The sequence below is a fragment of the Vigna unguiculata genome, chromosome 5 (genome assembly GCF_037176805.1).
Source record: "Vigna unguiculata cultivar grain cowpea cultivar isolate G323 ecotype 2 chromosome 5, ASM3717680v1, whole genome shotgun sequence".
NCBI lineage: Eukaryota > Viridiplantae > Streptophyta > Magnoliopsida > Fabales > Fabaceae > Vigna > Vigna unguiculata.
The window spans coordinates 37,639,873-37,655,305 of record NC_140796.1 but is presented as its reverse complement, the minus strand read 5'-3'; the positions used below and the strand labels follow the sequence as shown (position 1 = coordinate 37,655,305).

Genomic DNA, 15,433 nt, shown 5'->3' with positions numbered 1-15,433 from the left:
ATTTGAGAATTTTCAATTGATTCCTTAATAAAATTTTATGGTCTATTGAATCCTCGATATTTTAAAACTTTTCAATTGAATCCCTAAAGTTAAATATTTATGTTTCTGTAAATTTTGTGATGTGACAGTCATCTTCACCAGTGCAAGAAGGGGATTTGGCAGCGGTTAATTTTGTCATTCTGTCCCGGTTCTAAAATCAAGGCATATAAGGCTGAGGCAAAAAAGGGTCAACTTTTGGCCTCGGGTGTGAATCGAGGAAGAAACCCCTTCATTCTGCTTTGTTTTTTGAAAACTGAAGCCATATCTCTCTCCCCCATTAGGGTTTCATTCCAACATTGGTGAGTGACGACAATGGAGGTTTGTGTTAACGTTGCGTTATGCTGCATTTCAAGCGACGTGGTTGATAATGGAGCTCGCGGTTTCACTTCCATTTTCCAACATGTTGGTGCTTTCAATGGTGTTTGTTTCGTCGTTTGCATGAGGCTTTTGATGAGCGCTGCCATGGAGGTTTTTGAATCCCTAATTAGGTATATGACCTCAGTTCAATTTTTAAATAAGGAAAAATATGGCTTTTGGCACCGATTCAGTTCCACCCAAGGCCAAATGTCACTCTCCCAGTGGCATTTTTGAAATATCAACGAAATTTTTTGCTTCGGGTTAGTGAAACCGAAGCCTATAAAGCTTTATGACAGCAAGTACTTTGTAATCAAAACAGAAAAACATATTCTGTCTCGAACAGTTGGGGAACCGAGGCAGAAAACCTGGTAGAAATTACAAAAATGTCATTGTGACATTATATGCTTTGATTTCTTGATAACCGAAGCCTATAACACACGAGGCAAAATCCCAAAATTACACTAGTGCTTGCATTGTCACCCTCCTTAAATATCGTCACATAATATTTTGTTACAAAAGGCCATGACTAGATCTTTCCCAAATATTTATTGTATGTAACGAAAATTATTTTTAACTTTAATTAAAATTATAAATTTCAAAATAAAAAAATATAAATTATAAAAATATTAAATATATAACTATAAAATTATGAATTATAAAACTATAAAATTTTAAAAAATCAAAATTAAAAAATTTACAAATCGGTAATTTTATAATTTCATAATTTTTTATTTTCATAATTTCACAATTTCATAAATTCATAATTTTGTAATTTTATAGTTTTATAATTCTATAATTGTTTAATTATATATTTTATAATTTCTTAATTATGAAATTACATGTTTTTATAATTTTGTAATTTGTTAATTTTTGTAATTTTATATTTTTTACTTTTTTTATTCTATAATTTAGTATTTCATAATTTTATAATTACATATTTTTTATTTTTTATTTTTTATTTGATAATTTTAATTAAATTTAAAAGTAATTTTTATTAAATACAGTAAATATTTAGAAAATACCGGTATTTCGTTACAAAATATTATGTAACATATCCAAAAGAGGTGACAATACCAAATAACAGTTACATCCAAAAGTCAACAATATTTCAGTATTGAGACTTAATTGAAAGAACTTTATTAAATTTATCGACTCAAAACATAATTAAGTTGAGATAATAGACTTCAAATAATATAAACTTGAAACTTGGATAATTATAAATTGGATTTCTCAAATCAAATGTTTTTGACACCCTTGGTGCTACACTACTATAATAACTTGTAATCACTCTCATATAGACTCACTAGAATCAATTCCTGATTTCTTTATTTATTTATTTTTCCTTTCAATTTCAATCATTTATATGTGTGTCCATTCAAACGTTTGCTTTTATGCTTTTAATTTCTTGTGCATGTTACACTTAATTATTAGTTAGACACGTTGTCTGGTTTCTGATGTCCCAGTACCACCCTTACTTAGTGGTGCATTATAGCAACCCAAATACCTGGAATACCTTCATTTGTCGCTGGACAATTAGACACCGACGCCTCAAACCATTACTTTTCTCCATCAACACTCTCACCACAATTATATCTATTTTATCTTATCTTTCACTACATAATTTATTATTCATTTGCCCTACATGCTGCATCAACAACCAAACCTACCCCATCTTCTATTAATTACTGTAATGCACTCTTTCTCTATATAACACTTCCTTCTTCACCTTTCAAACTCATCCTGCATATCTGCAACAAAACAACCTTAATTGCTTCTACTTCTCGCACGTTAACCATGGAGTTCTCAGAGGCCAACAATGTTCTTTTGATGTCACTGATGGAAGAAACAAAGGAAGAAGAGTACTATGATGGTGATGATAGACTTGTGAGCATGATTCAGTCATTGGAGGCAGAGATCAGTGACACTGAAATAGCTCAAATGGATGATCAAGATTGCTCCACGTCAGACAGTGAGCCTGATCATTGGGATGACATCAACATCATCTCTTCTTTGCCCTTTGATGAGATGAATGCATGGATCCCTTGTGGAGATGAGATCATGGACCATGCACCAATGGAATATGAAGATGCAACTTATATTCAAGATTTTCAGTTCAGCTATGGAGTTTTCTTCGACCAACATTATTTGGCACAAGGGCCAACTGATGTAGTTTTCTGAAATCAATTTAGTATTCCCAAAGAAAATTTGTGAATGTGTCCATCACTAATTGTACATGTTATTCCCAAAATTAATGAGAGCATATTCAATAAAACTAAATGCTTTTGAATTGAATTAATTTATACTTGTTATTTTACGATTTTAATTTTCTTTTCATGTCTCAACACCACAGCTTGTCATAAAAAGTTAAGATGCAATTTGTCCTGTATATTTTATTCTAAACAAAAATTGAATATAATTATTTTAAGAAAAAAGCATATTCATTCATTAATTGTTCTTGAGTAAGGTGACTTTGGCGATTCGTCGAAAAAAAATATTTTTGTATTTACCGATGTCTCAAATTAATTTGATAAAGATTTTTTTTTTTCGTTTCCTGATGACAAAGTAAAACTTTTCCTAAGAAATATAACATAAAGTATAGTATTTGAGTTTTTTCTATAACTATGTTTGGTGTTTCCTTGAATTACGTTTGTATTTTGGTTTGTATCTTTAGTGATTGTTTGTGTTATATGTGAAATGGTTGTAAGTTGTAACCGAATGTAGATTTAGGAGGTCTTTTTGGTTGTAATAAAATCTTCAAGAGTTTTGTATTGTAGAATCAATATCCCTTAAGTTGAAAAGATTATAGGATGTACACTTCAAAAAGTGTATCTTTTTCTGGACATGTTCTCAAGAGTTTTGTTGCATGTGTAATATATAAAGTGTGGTTTTAATGAATTGGTTTAACTACTTTTTTTTTGTTTGATTTTGTAAAAAAAAAATTAAGTTGGTTTTTCAGTTTTTTTAAATTTCAATTTGGTCTTGATTTTTAAAAAATTGATTCAAATTAATTTTTTTTAAAATTTCTTGAAGTGAATAAATGATTTTTTATTAAAATTGATACTGTCATTATTAGGGATGTCAACGGGGCGGGTAGAGTACGGGTAGTAGCTCCCCCGTACCCTACCCGCTGGATAAATATTTGCCCCGTACCCATACCCATATCCGTCGGGTATCCGTTATGCGGGTACCCGTCTATTTTTTCATATTCGCGGGTATTCGCGGGTATCCGTGGGTATTTACAAAAATATTTAAAAAAATAAATATTTAATCATAATTAATGCTTAGATCAACAAGTCCTCTTTCTCCGATTGATTTTTGAAAAACAAACAAATAAAAAATCAATACCAATTTATATTGTAGTTTATTTTTGAATAAAATATTAAAGAAATTACTAATTTCATCAATGTCCACCTCTTGCAACATTGTATAAAGTTTCATGTTGTCCAATTTTAATCTAGAAGAGCCTTAAAACATAAGAAGTTCAGTAAAAATTTCTAACAATCACTTAATTAAAATATCTAAGTAAAAGTGTTAATTTCATTACCTTCCATGTTGGTCCATAACCAGTCTTAGAGACACATCAATACCTCCACAATATATGGAAGTAATTTACTCATTTGTAGGGTAAGAATCTGACCACCATTATTGGATGAAGACTCATTGTTGTTAGGGATGGCAACGGGGCGGGGCGGGGACGGGTTTCGCTATCCCATACCCATCCCCGCATAAAAAATTCATCCCCATCCCCATACCCAAACCCAACGGGTATCAAACTTTTTTCCCATCCCCATCCCCACCGGGTAACGGGTATAATCTCGTACCCATACCCGTACCCGTGTTCTAACTACTTCAATATTAATTTTTATAAAAGAAAAAAAATTACGGTAAAGAAAACATAATATTATGAAATATTCAATATTAGGAGGATTTTCTTCGATGTCAAATACCTTAAAATAAATTATAATTGTTTACATTTTATATTAGAATACTAAATAAAATTTCATGTGAACCAAAACATTTGTTAAATTTGCAAACTACAACATTGATGAACTTAGTTGATAAAATTAAAAAATATTTCAAAAAAATATAAAAGGAAAACAAATATTTAAATTAAAATATATTTTAAATGTTTGTTTACTTCAATTTTTTAAATTCTAATGAATATCTTTTTTATACACTAATAAAAGTTATAATATATCACTTGATCAAAATGACACAAAGAATAAATAATAAACATAATAATAAAAGGAAAACAAATATTCAAATTAAAATATATTTTAAATGTTTGTTTACTTCAATTTTTTAAATTATAATGAATCTCTTTTTTATACACTAATAAAAGTTATAATACATCACTTGATCAAAATGACACAAAGAACAAATAATAAACATAATAATAAAATTTTGACATAGATTTTGTATCTTTTGAACTTCAATATATGTTGGATAGTGACAAAAAAATATTCATAGCAATTACATTAAATTTTTATATTGTAGTAAATAAAAGTTATTTATACAATTAAAGTGGAAAAAATTACAGTATGATTAATAGTGAGTTATAAAATAACAAATAATTAGATCAAATATATCGAAATATTATTCTACATGATGAAAATAAACAATAAATAAAAATATTAAAAGACTAACAAATGTGTGTTTTAGAAATAATTTGAGAGACTATCGAAAGAAATCGCACAAAGGAAATCAAATGTATAATTAAGGTATGATAAAATGAAAAATACCTTACAGAACTAATTATTAAATTATGTTTGAAGTGGTTAAAATTAAATAGAAATATCATTAGTGACCAAAAAATTTGTCACTAAATTACATATAAATTAGTAATTAAATTGGTCACTAAATCAAGTACAGATTCGATCATTGAATCGGTCACTAATTTAGTCATTGATTCAGACAATAAATCAACTACTACCACCAATGACGAAAAATAGTGACTGATATGGGTTACTGACTAAATCAGTCACCATTTCATGTTTTTCTTGTAGTGAATTATCATATACTATTTCTAAATATCATTATATATATATATATATATATATATATATATATATATATATATATATATAATTTTAACCACTTCAAACAGAATTTAAAGTGAAAAAATTACATTATGATTAATAATGAGTTATAAAATAAAAAATAATTAGATAGAATATATCGAAATATTATTCTACATGATGAAAATAAAAAAAATAAATAAAAATATTAAAAAACTAACAAATGTGTGTTTTAGAAATAATTTGAGAGACTATCGAAAAAAATCACACAAAGGAAATCAAATGTATAACTAAGGTATGATAAGACGAAAAATATCTTAGAGAATTAAGAAAACTTTTCAAATATTAACATATAATTAATGGTTGAAAAATAACGAAAATTATTTTAATGAAACAAAAGAGTTTTTCAAATTAAACAAAAATTAATAATAATAATAAGTAAAGAATTTTTTTTATATTATCTTAAATTGAGAGTATAAACATTCTCATGTGAAAGAAAAATTTATAATAAATAAAAATATTAAAAAATAATATAAATATTCAAATGTGAGGCATAATTTTTTTTTAATTAACATACATCATTTTAACATAATTACATAAAGGTTATGATAAGATAAAAAATATATTGGAGATGAGAATGAGTTTCATGACAAATGAAATAATTAAAAGAAATAAAAAATAGAAAAAAAAAATATATATATATATAGGGGTTACTTGATTAATTGTGAATATTTTAATAATTTAAACGAGAATGGAGATATGGCGGGGACGGGTATTATGGCGGGTATATGTACATCCCCATACCCATCCCCATACCCAACTGAAAAAGTCGGGGATTCCCCATACCCATACCCATACCCAGTCAATGCGGGGATTCCCCGTCAAAACGGGGACGGGTTCGGGCAATACCCACGGGGACGGGTTTATTTGCCATCTCTAATTGTTGTTTACTAATATATATATATATATATATATATATATATATATATATATATATATAAGGTAAAGTTTAGCGGGTACGGGTATCCACAGGTACGGATACTATGATACCCGTACCCGCCCCGTTAACATGCGGGTATCAAAAATATCCATACCCGCGGGTAGCGGGTATCCATTTTTAATATCCATTTGCTACCCGTTGCGGATTTTATCTGCGGATACCCGCGGGTATGGATTTTTTTGACATCCCTAGTCATTATGTTAATTACATGCAAATCATCCTTAATTATTAACCACTTCAATTTTGATGAAAAGTCATTGATCCGTTTTAAAAAATTTAACAAAAATAACCACATTACATTAATTTTTTAAAAAATTGGAACCAAATTGAAACTAAAAAAAATTAGAGAACCAATTTGACATTTTTAGATAAAAACAAGCCAAAAGAGTAATTAAATCTAATAAATTTATATCAAAATAGTGGAAACAATCTCTCTTATGAATTCAAGAAGTGTGATTATAATAATTTATTTAAGAATTTTGTATAAATGAAGGTTTACAAGAATTTTGTATAAATGAAGTGAAGTTGAATCAATTTTTACCAAGATATATAGGGTTTAGGGAAGAGAAAATTGTAATTATAGAAAATTGATAATCACTGAAGCAGCTACCCTTACATTTATTTATCTTAAGAGATCTGAGAATAAAAATACAATTTTACAAGCAATAAAAAAATTCTGTCAAAAAACAAAAAAAGAAAAGGTCTTGAAAATGCTTTCAATTCATGTGTTGATTCTTCTTCGTTCATGGTCCAAAGCTAACCCAATCATATGCCTCTACGAAATTTTAAAAATTACAAAAATCATGGCATATTTCTTTCATTCTTTAATTCATGGACATTGTGGTGGAATGCAATCAAAGCAATTATCTTTAAAAAGAAAAAGAAAAAAAAAAAAACTATCTCTTATATCATGGCATATTTCTCTTGAAAAGTAGAGTGATACACTAAAGAAAGGGGTGAGAAGCTTACCTTGGTGATTATTGCAGAAATGCATAGTGAGGGGAGAGCACTAATTAAGCACAAATTAATGTGCAAAGTATAGATCCTGTTGCTAGAATATCCATGATCATGTTTCCTGTTACAATGACTTTTGACTAATATCCTTTTTGCAATAAAGCATGGGTTCATGCTTCAAAGAGTAGCATTGGTTGTCAACATTCAATTCATTAACATAAAATATAATATATATGCTTAATTCCCCAATAAATGATGCACATCACATGGGAGTGGGTTCATTCACCATCCATTATTTTAAAGTCATATATTCTAAGCATCTTAATTAAACCCCACAAACATCTAATTGTGAGTTGGGTGGTCACAAACAATGGTTTATCATCAATCTCTTGTTCCTTTCATGCCTTAACTATTCATTGGAGGCATATCTTTTCAAAATCCTTCATGCACAAATCTAAAACTTACCCAAAATCTTACACAGCCCCGCAAACCACATTTTAAGTGCCTTCAATTTTTATATATATAAATGGATCATGTCCAGATTTTTTATCAATATAAGTGGAATCATTTTTTTTTTCTGCATTCGAACCTTATCTAAATTTAAAGAATTTCAAGTGGGGAAAACATATACACTAAAGTGTTCTTTCATACCAAAGACACTATGTCTTAAATCTTGACATTTTAAACATAAATAAGGATGTGTATATTTAAAAGTTTTTTTATTTTTTATTTTTGCAAAGAATTTATCTATTTTAATTTTTTTTTCAAAGTTTACTCATATATAACTAAAAAACTATAAACGCTCACCAATAATAACGAGAAAAAAAATGAGAAACAAAGAGAATATAAAAATAATATTGGTGATAAAGTATTTTTGTATTAATCAATATTATTTTTATATTCTCTTTTTTTATATAAAAGCCATGATTGGACAACAAAAATATTTTGATAAAGGATTATAGGAAGATAAAAATGTTTTAAGTTGTTAAGCCTATTTCGTCAATAAAGGATGATGATAGGCTTTATTAAATCAACTTTTAAGAGGTTTATGCATTATTTTATTCTAAATAAATACAATAATTGACAGCTTTTAAAGAAAAAAAAAAGAAATTATAAAAACTTATTAAGAAAACAAATGATACTCAAATATTTCATTTAAAAAAGCAATATTCTTTCTAAAAAAATAAAAAGAATTAAATATTTTATAGTAAAACAAAATTATACATCATTATTTTTGTTTATTTTTTGAAAAAAAAAAGAATTAAGTGAAGATTTTAAAAATTATGAGAAAATACACCTACAACTTAGATTTACAATTTATGACCTCATAAGTTATATAAAATAACCAACAAAAAAAGCATGCAAATTATTATCGCATCTTCTCTAGTTTATTTTTTAGTTATATATATAAGAAATGTTCATGTACTGTCATAAAGATAATTATTTTTATTTGATAATTCACTCTAATTATAATCATAAAGTATACATCGATCTCCTCCACCTTCTAAAGAAAAAAAAAAAAGACTGCTTACCTTTTCTCCTTTTCTTTTCCATGATTCTTATCATTTTGGAACCTTGGCACACTATCACTGGTGAAGCTTCCAATTTAGTATTCAATGATCACAATATTCTTATCTAGCTTTCATGGTAGACCAATAGTTTCCACAACTAATCAATTTCATGTGTGTCCTTCTAGTCAACTATGGTTTCCATATTTGATCAAGTCCTTGCTCCAGTTAAAGAACTATATGTGTACCCTTTTAAAATCTTAATATTTTTTGTGAAGTGCACAACATTTTTCTTCATCCACTTCTTTTTCTAAGAGATATGTAGAAGGAATTATTAAAAGGAATATCATTATTCTATCTATTATGAATTTGTTCTTTAATTATGCCCTTACACATAGACACCCATGAAGTGATATTGTATATAAACTATTCCCCCACTTTATTGCAAGTAGAGGTTTCATTTTCATCCACTGAAAGCTTTGTCTTTTCATGTTTCCTTGTCCCACTCACAAAAAATGAGGTTTTGGGGTCAGATTCTATGGCTTTTTCTTTTCCATCAGATCTTGCTTACTTCAAGCCGTCCTTATTGCCAGAGCACACGAGCACATACACACACATTTTCTTAATTATTGCCACAACTTCTTTTTTTAATTTCTCTATGCTATATGGATATGCAACATGCATGATCAATCAATAATATAACATAGTTTTCTTGAGTGCACATGTTCACATGGCTGTCTGGCTCATGGTGGGTGCAATGTCCCCTTCTTAGGGCTTATATAAAGCCCCCTTTGCCTCATTCAATTCATTCATATCTAAACCTTCTTATCTCTTATCCAATATTCTACATTCTCTCTCTCTCTCTCTCTCTCTCTCTCTCTATTATTGTTCATCTTTTCCTAAACAAGAAACAAAAAAATGGCATCTCAAGTTTGTGAGGGTTTGGCTTTCATGAAAGGGGATGATGGGTTGCAAATCAATGGTGCTTTTCTAATGTCATTGATGGAAGAACCATCAGCAAGTGATGAGGGTGATGATGAGAGATTGGATAGCTTGATTAGGGCTTTTGAAGCTGAAATAAGTGGAAACAATAAGATGGAAGATGATGATAATGATAATGATGATTCAGCATCCTCCACAGGTTCAGAATTAATGTTTGAGAGGAATGAGTGTGGCAGTGAATCATGGAAGATGGAAGAGATTGATTGGAGTAATTCATCAGGTGAGTTTGGTGAGGGATGGGTGGACATGGATTTGGTGCCATCATCTCCCTTTGAAGATAGGAGTTGGTGTGTTGAACCTTGTGGAGAGGAGTATTATGCCTTCCCAAACAACTACTTGGGAGATCATGGATACAACAATTCCTTGTGGCAAGACATGCCATGCAATTGATGTCTTTTAATAATTAGTTTCCATCTTGTTAACATGTAAATTCATCCATGTTCTAGCACTCAAAATGTTGCCATGGCAAACCCTCACTAGATGTTCAATTAACAAGCAAAGGAAATTAAAGAAATTGTTCAATCATTTTCTCTTATGTATCTTTTCTTTTTTCATATATTTTCATCTTTTAATCGATAGGTCCAATTTTTGGACGAAAAGAAAAACGAAAGTAGGTTTTAAAGGAAATTATAAAAACCTATTTTGTTGAAACAAATAAAATATTTTTAAAGTTTTCTTTTTTGTAATATAATTTTTAATTTATATATTTTAAATTATATCTAAAATATTTCTAGGAATCAAATTGAGTCTATTAGTGTAATTTTTATTAATAGTATACATTACTACAAGAATGTAGCCAATTAGCCACTACTACAATGTCAGCCTACACTACTAGATATAACACTAAAAAAATGTTACTAAATCATGAAAAATGTTATTAATAGAATTTAGTAACATTTTATCACATATTACGTATTCCCCATGTTACTATTGATTTTTTGTAACATTTATACTTATTAATAGAGACATTTACATAAATGTTACTAAAGATTTTAAGTAACATTCTTTTAATAAAAATGTAACATTTTTAAAATGTTACTAAAAGTTTATAGTAACATTTTTTTTATAGAAAAGTGACATTATAAAAATGTTACTAGAAAGTTTTAGTAACTTTTTCTTAATAAAAAGGCTACATGTTAAAAATGTTACTAAAAATAACAGAAAATTTCACACGTGATTGGTTAGGACAAAAACCACAGTCCCAACGTCATCATATTAGCCGATACATATTACAAGGAAAAAATCCAAAATTTTAAAATATGCTGAAGGACTATCATATTAGCCGATACATATTACATTTATTTAAGCAACCAAAGCTAAATTATCAGAGTTCAGAAACCAAAAGATTAACCAAAAACATCTAAAAAAGAGGGAGGATAACCCTAGAAAGAACAAACAAGTCCTTAATTTAACCAAAAACATCTAAAAGAGAGGGGAGGATAACCCTGGAAAGAACAAACAAGTCCTTAATCTCCTATGGCAACGCAACAAGTGAAGCCTTGCTTAGACAAAGGCCTTCCACCTTTGGCACACGAAAGAACACATCTAGGACCTGTTGAATAATAAAAAAGAAACAATGCTCACGAACAATACCAATTTCAATTTCAACTACATAAACCAACACAAAGGCACACTTATAAAGAGTGTGTGGACTCATTAAGTGATTTTGAACTACTTTACATAACTTATTTAAATTTTAAAATTAACAAAGGTAAAGTCTACTCATGCAAGTTTAAAATAACTAAAGATAGCTAAAAATCAACTCATAACCAGAATTCTACAAGAAACTAAAAATTTCACTAATCAAGACCTAAAAAGGACTCTAAAAGTAGGCTAATACTAAGGACTGTATTAAAACAGAAAGTAAATAAGTAAAAAAAATTATCTAAACAAGTTTTAATGGACTAAAAATGACTAAAAACTAACTCAAAAACTGATTCCTAATAGAACTCCAAAAATTCACAATTCAAACCTAAAAAATTCTACTAGAGCATATCTTCATAAAGCCCTCCCAAACCAAAAACTAACACTAGTACTAAGTAAACACAATACATGGCAACTACATAGATGCTCAATAATGTCAAGTACTAAACACAATACACAGTAATAAGCACACATAAGAAAATCTCTAAAAGGATGTCAAGTTCAAAGCTCTAAAATATTTAGACTAGAAAGTGAACCAACGTGTTAAACAACTGCATTGTGAATAGACTAGCATGTGAGAAACCAACAGGAATCTTTTCACCAGGGTCACAAGAGCATCATACCTCAATTTTTTATGTCATAGTTGATTGAGGTGGTTTTTCTTTAGAACCAATAGGAATCTTTTCACTAGGATAAATGGATTCTACATGTTTTTCCCTCTCTGATAGTTCAGAAGCAGTGTACATATAGGTTTCTTCCTACAAAAGTAAAACAAACACAAAAAATTGATTTAATCCAAACATATTTTGACTAGTACTCAGAAAGTGAAAGAAACAATGAAACAAAGCATGGGAGATTAGTACTCAACACTATATTAGAATATACATGACTAATTTCAAATATAAAAGTTATTTGAATAAGCATAAGTAGTATCTGAAAGCTAATAGCTTGGACATAAGTGTGTGAAATGGAAAAAGAACTGTAAGTGGCTCTGCAATTTGTTTATCATAAAATCAAAAACATAAATACAGAGTTTAAGAAGAATGGTAAAAAATTATGGTCTAAATGGTTATAACAATCAAACCACAACCTATTTCTAAAACAGAATACAGAAGTCACCGTCAGAATTGCCTAAACACAAATCAAATTCATATTATCATCAAAGTGAAGAATGAAACAAAGAAGTGAACCCTCACCGCTACTTGAGAAGCTGTGGCATTGAAAAACGAAGCCTCTGCTTCAAGGTCCTTGATATTAGCCTCAAGGGAATCCACCTCCGCATCCAAGGACTTCCCTCTTCACTGCAAAATCTCAACAGTTTGCTTCGAAGTTCTCTTTGCATAATACCCTTCTCCCAAATAAACCTAATAACCAAAACAAATGAAAACCTTTCGCCACAAAGAAAACGCACATTCAATCAAGGAATCGAACTTTCCCATTTGGTCTAAAAGGTCCATTTTCAGAGAATGCACCCACTCCAAGAGAAGAACACCCAGATCCTGTACAAAACAGAAATTAGCTTATACATTTAAAGTCCTCTACTTCGTATTTTGATCAGGAATAAAATCACCTATACAAATCATTTATTTGCCTCTACAAACCTCGTATGCAGCTAGAAATTGCTTAAATAGTCGAGATGCACCGGAATCTTTACCTGATTCAGAGGTTTGGGTTGTTAAACAATGCAACGATCACGAACACCTTTCTCGCAGCAATCAACGAAGCGTGACGCTAGGCAACAATGCCGGAACCAGTGAGAACACTGACGCCCATATTCACACGAAGTTCTGTGTCGAACCCTAGATCAAGAAGATTTTATCCTAGCTTCTGGTGTAGAATACCTTCAAAGCATGAGAGATAAAACGAAAGGGGGAGCAAATGGTAACCTAAATTAATTTTTTCGTAGATTAAAATCAATTATACAATTAAATTATTTTTTACGGTTACACAGAATGATAAAACGAAAAAAAGAAATCTAACACAGAATTGGCTAGTAAAATTTAATTCTTTGTAGTGTTTATTTAAAAATATTATTATATAATTATTAATATAAATTAATAATTTATAATAACTTTTATTTAAAATATAACATAATAATTTTTATTTAGAAAACATTATTATAATTTAGAAAATTAATGTATAGTAACATTTTTAATAGTTATGAAAATAAAAATGTTACTAAAAATAGAAAATGTGTAATTATCTATAGTGACATTTTTTAAAAACGTTACAATATTAATATTAATATTCTTTGTAGTAACAATTTTAAGAAAATGTTACTATATTATATCTATATTATATCTATAGTAACATTTTTAATAAATGTAGCTGAGTAAATGTTACTGTAGCTACTAAATGGTGTAGTGCTAGAAAAGAGAAACTGTCTGTGTCGGCAAGCGAGACACAATTAGGGGTGGAAAAAATGATAGTGTTAGATTGGTGAAACCCATTCTAAATTCACGAGAGAATTATAAAATTTTAAAAATAACAAGATGAATATTATGTTGGCAAATAAGATGTTAAAATGGATTTTTTATTTAAAAAATTATACCATAGAATCATTCTAACTATCACTAGAAAGGAGTAAATTTTGGAAATGAAAATGAAGGCAAATTTCGAGACATAAAATTAGACAATGAAATGGGATTTAAAATTAAAAAGTAAAAGTATAACGTCAATTTAACCATAACCAACACTTAATTTAAATAGTTAAAAAATTAAAAAAATGTTATGCATTAATGGTTGTCCATTGATGTGATATAGTTACTCATATGATTATATGATTGATCCTCATATGATTTGTTGTTCTTTATATAAATATTTGTATTAACGATTTGATTTGTATATGTATCCTTGATGGGTGATATGTTGTATTATAAATATGATTCTTCTTATCCGTAATAAGATACACAAAAAAGTTGCTTCCTTTTCTTTTATTCTCTATTATTCCCTCTCTTATTTTCTCCATTATTAGCTTTATTTTACAACACGTTAGCACGATGTTCCACTCAATTGAACGAGTGGAAACATTTTTTTCTCTAACGACAATATTCTACATGTCTCAGTCCAGGCTCTTTCTAATCATTTCTTCATTTACAATTTTATCTTATATTCTTATTCTTGTGATAAGATTTGTTTGACTTTATGAATTTTCATCTTCGTCTTATTATTATTATTTGTATTATGATGGGATTATTATTATTATTTTATGTGCTAGTTCTAAACACGTCAAACGTTGCAAAATTTGAATTTGTGATCCTTGATATCATAAGGAAGACTTATTGGATATTAAATGTTAAAATACATTTACATGCAATGAGTCTTGGTGATACCATTAAAGAAAAAAATTAAAGCATCTGAGCAACAAATTTGTTTTTACGACAATAATATTGTCAAAAGAAAGTTCACAAATATTTTGAATTTATTTGATGCCTTCTTGTTATTAGGTTTATAAGGAGGGGTATCATTGGGGAGAACAAACACCAATGAGACCTGAGCTCAACCACATAAGGCATTGACACCACTCTCAACCCAAAACCTTAAGGCGATGGGTTTATGGGTCTTTATTCTTATATAGTGCTCTACTTTCTCATTTCTAGTCAATGTGAGACTTAGACTCACACTTGGATTCCTAACAATCTCCCCTTCAAGGGTGAGTCCCTTCAACCACATTGGTAGACTCCCCCTCCCACGGAAGCATTCCCAACCACGAGTACTCCTTTTTTGTCCTTTTCTGTATCGCCGTTCTTTTCTTTAACGGGACACGCTTATGTGACCCACACTGTCAGGAAGACTTTCGATACTAGGACTATACTGCACTCGTCTGAGCCGGTTTTAACCATCGGCTCTGATACCACTTGTTAGGTCTTATAGAGGGGGTTTACTGGGGAGATACAACACTAATGAGACCT

General features: G+C 29.2%; 2 protein-coding genes and 1 long non-coding RNA gene across 3 annotated transcripts; 2 read left to right on the top strand and 1 right to left on the bottom strand.

Annotated features, from left to right (window-relative positions):
* Positions 1-2,113: 2,113 nt before the first annotated feature.
* On the top strand, positions 2,114-2,688 carry LOC146886390 (uncharacterized). The gene has a single exon (XM_085673564.1). It carries the CDS (start codon positions 2,191-2,193, stop codon positions 2,572-2,574), a length of 384 nt encoding a protein of 127 aa, XP_085529690.1. The 5' UTR covers positions 2,114-2,190; the 3' UTR covers positions 2,575-2,688.
* A 6,986-nt stretch (positions 2,689-9,674) lies between these two features.
* LOC114183986 (uncharacterized) lies at positions 9,675-10,413 on the top strand. The gene has a single exon (XM_028071208.2). The coding sequence runs from the start codon at positions 9,795-9,797 to the stop codon at positions 10,266-10,268; it is 474 nt and encodes a 157-aa protein (XP_027927009.1). The 5' UTR covers positions 9,675-9,794; the 3' UTR covers positions 10,269-10,413.
* A 630-nt stretch (positions 10,414-11,043) lies between these two features.
* On the bottom strand, positions 11,044-13,396 carry LOC114185720 (uncharacterized). The gene is made up of 4 exons (XR_003604886.2): positions 13,177-13,396; positions 12,719-13,021; positions 12,146-12,280; positions 11,044-11,430 (listed from the first exon to the last, which is right to left on the bottom strand). It is a non-coding gene; the product is annotated as an uncharacterized LOC114185720 (long non-coding RNA).
* Positions 13,397-15,433: the final 2,037 nt, after the last annotated feature.

Coding starts and splice junctions, on each gene's coding strand:
- LOC114183986 (XM_028071208.2), top strand. CDS start 9,795: ATGGCATCTCAAGTTTGTGAGGGTTTGGCTTTCATGAAAGGGGATGAT.
- LOC146886390 (XM_085673564.1), top strand. CDS start 2,191: ATGGAGTTCTCAGAGGCCAACAATGTTCTTTTGATGTCACTGATGGAA.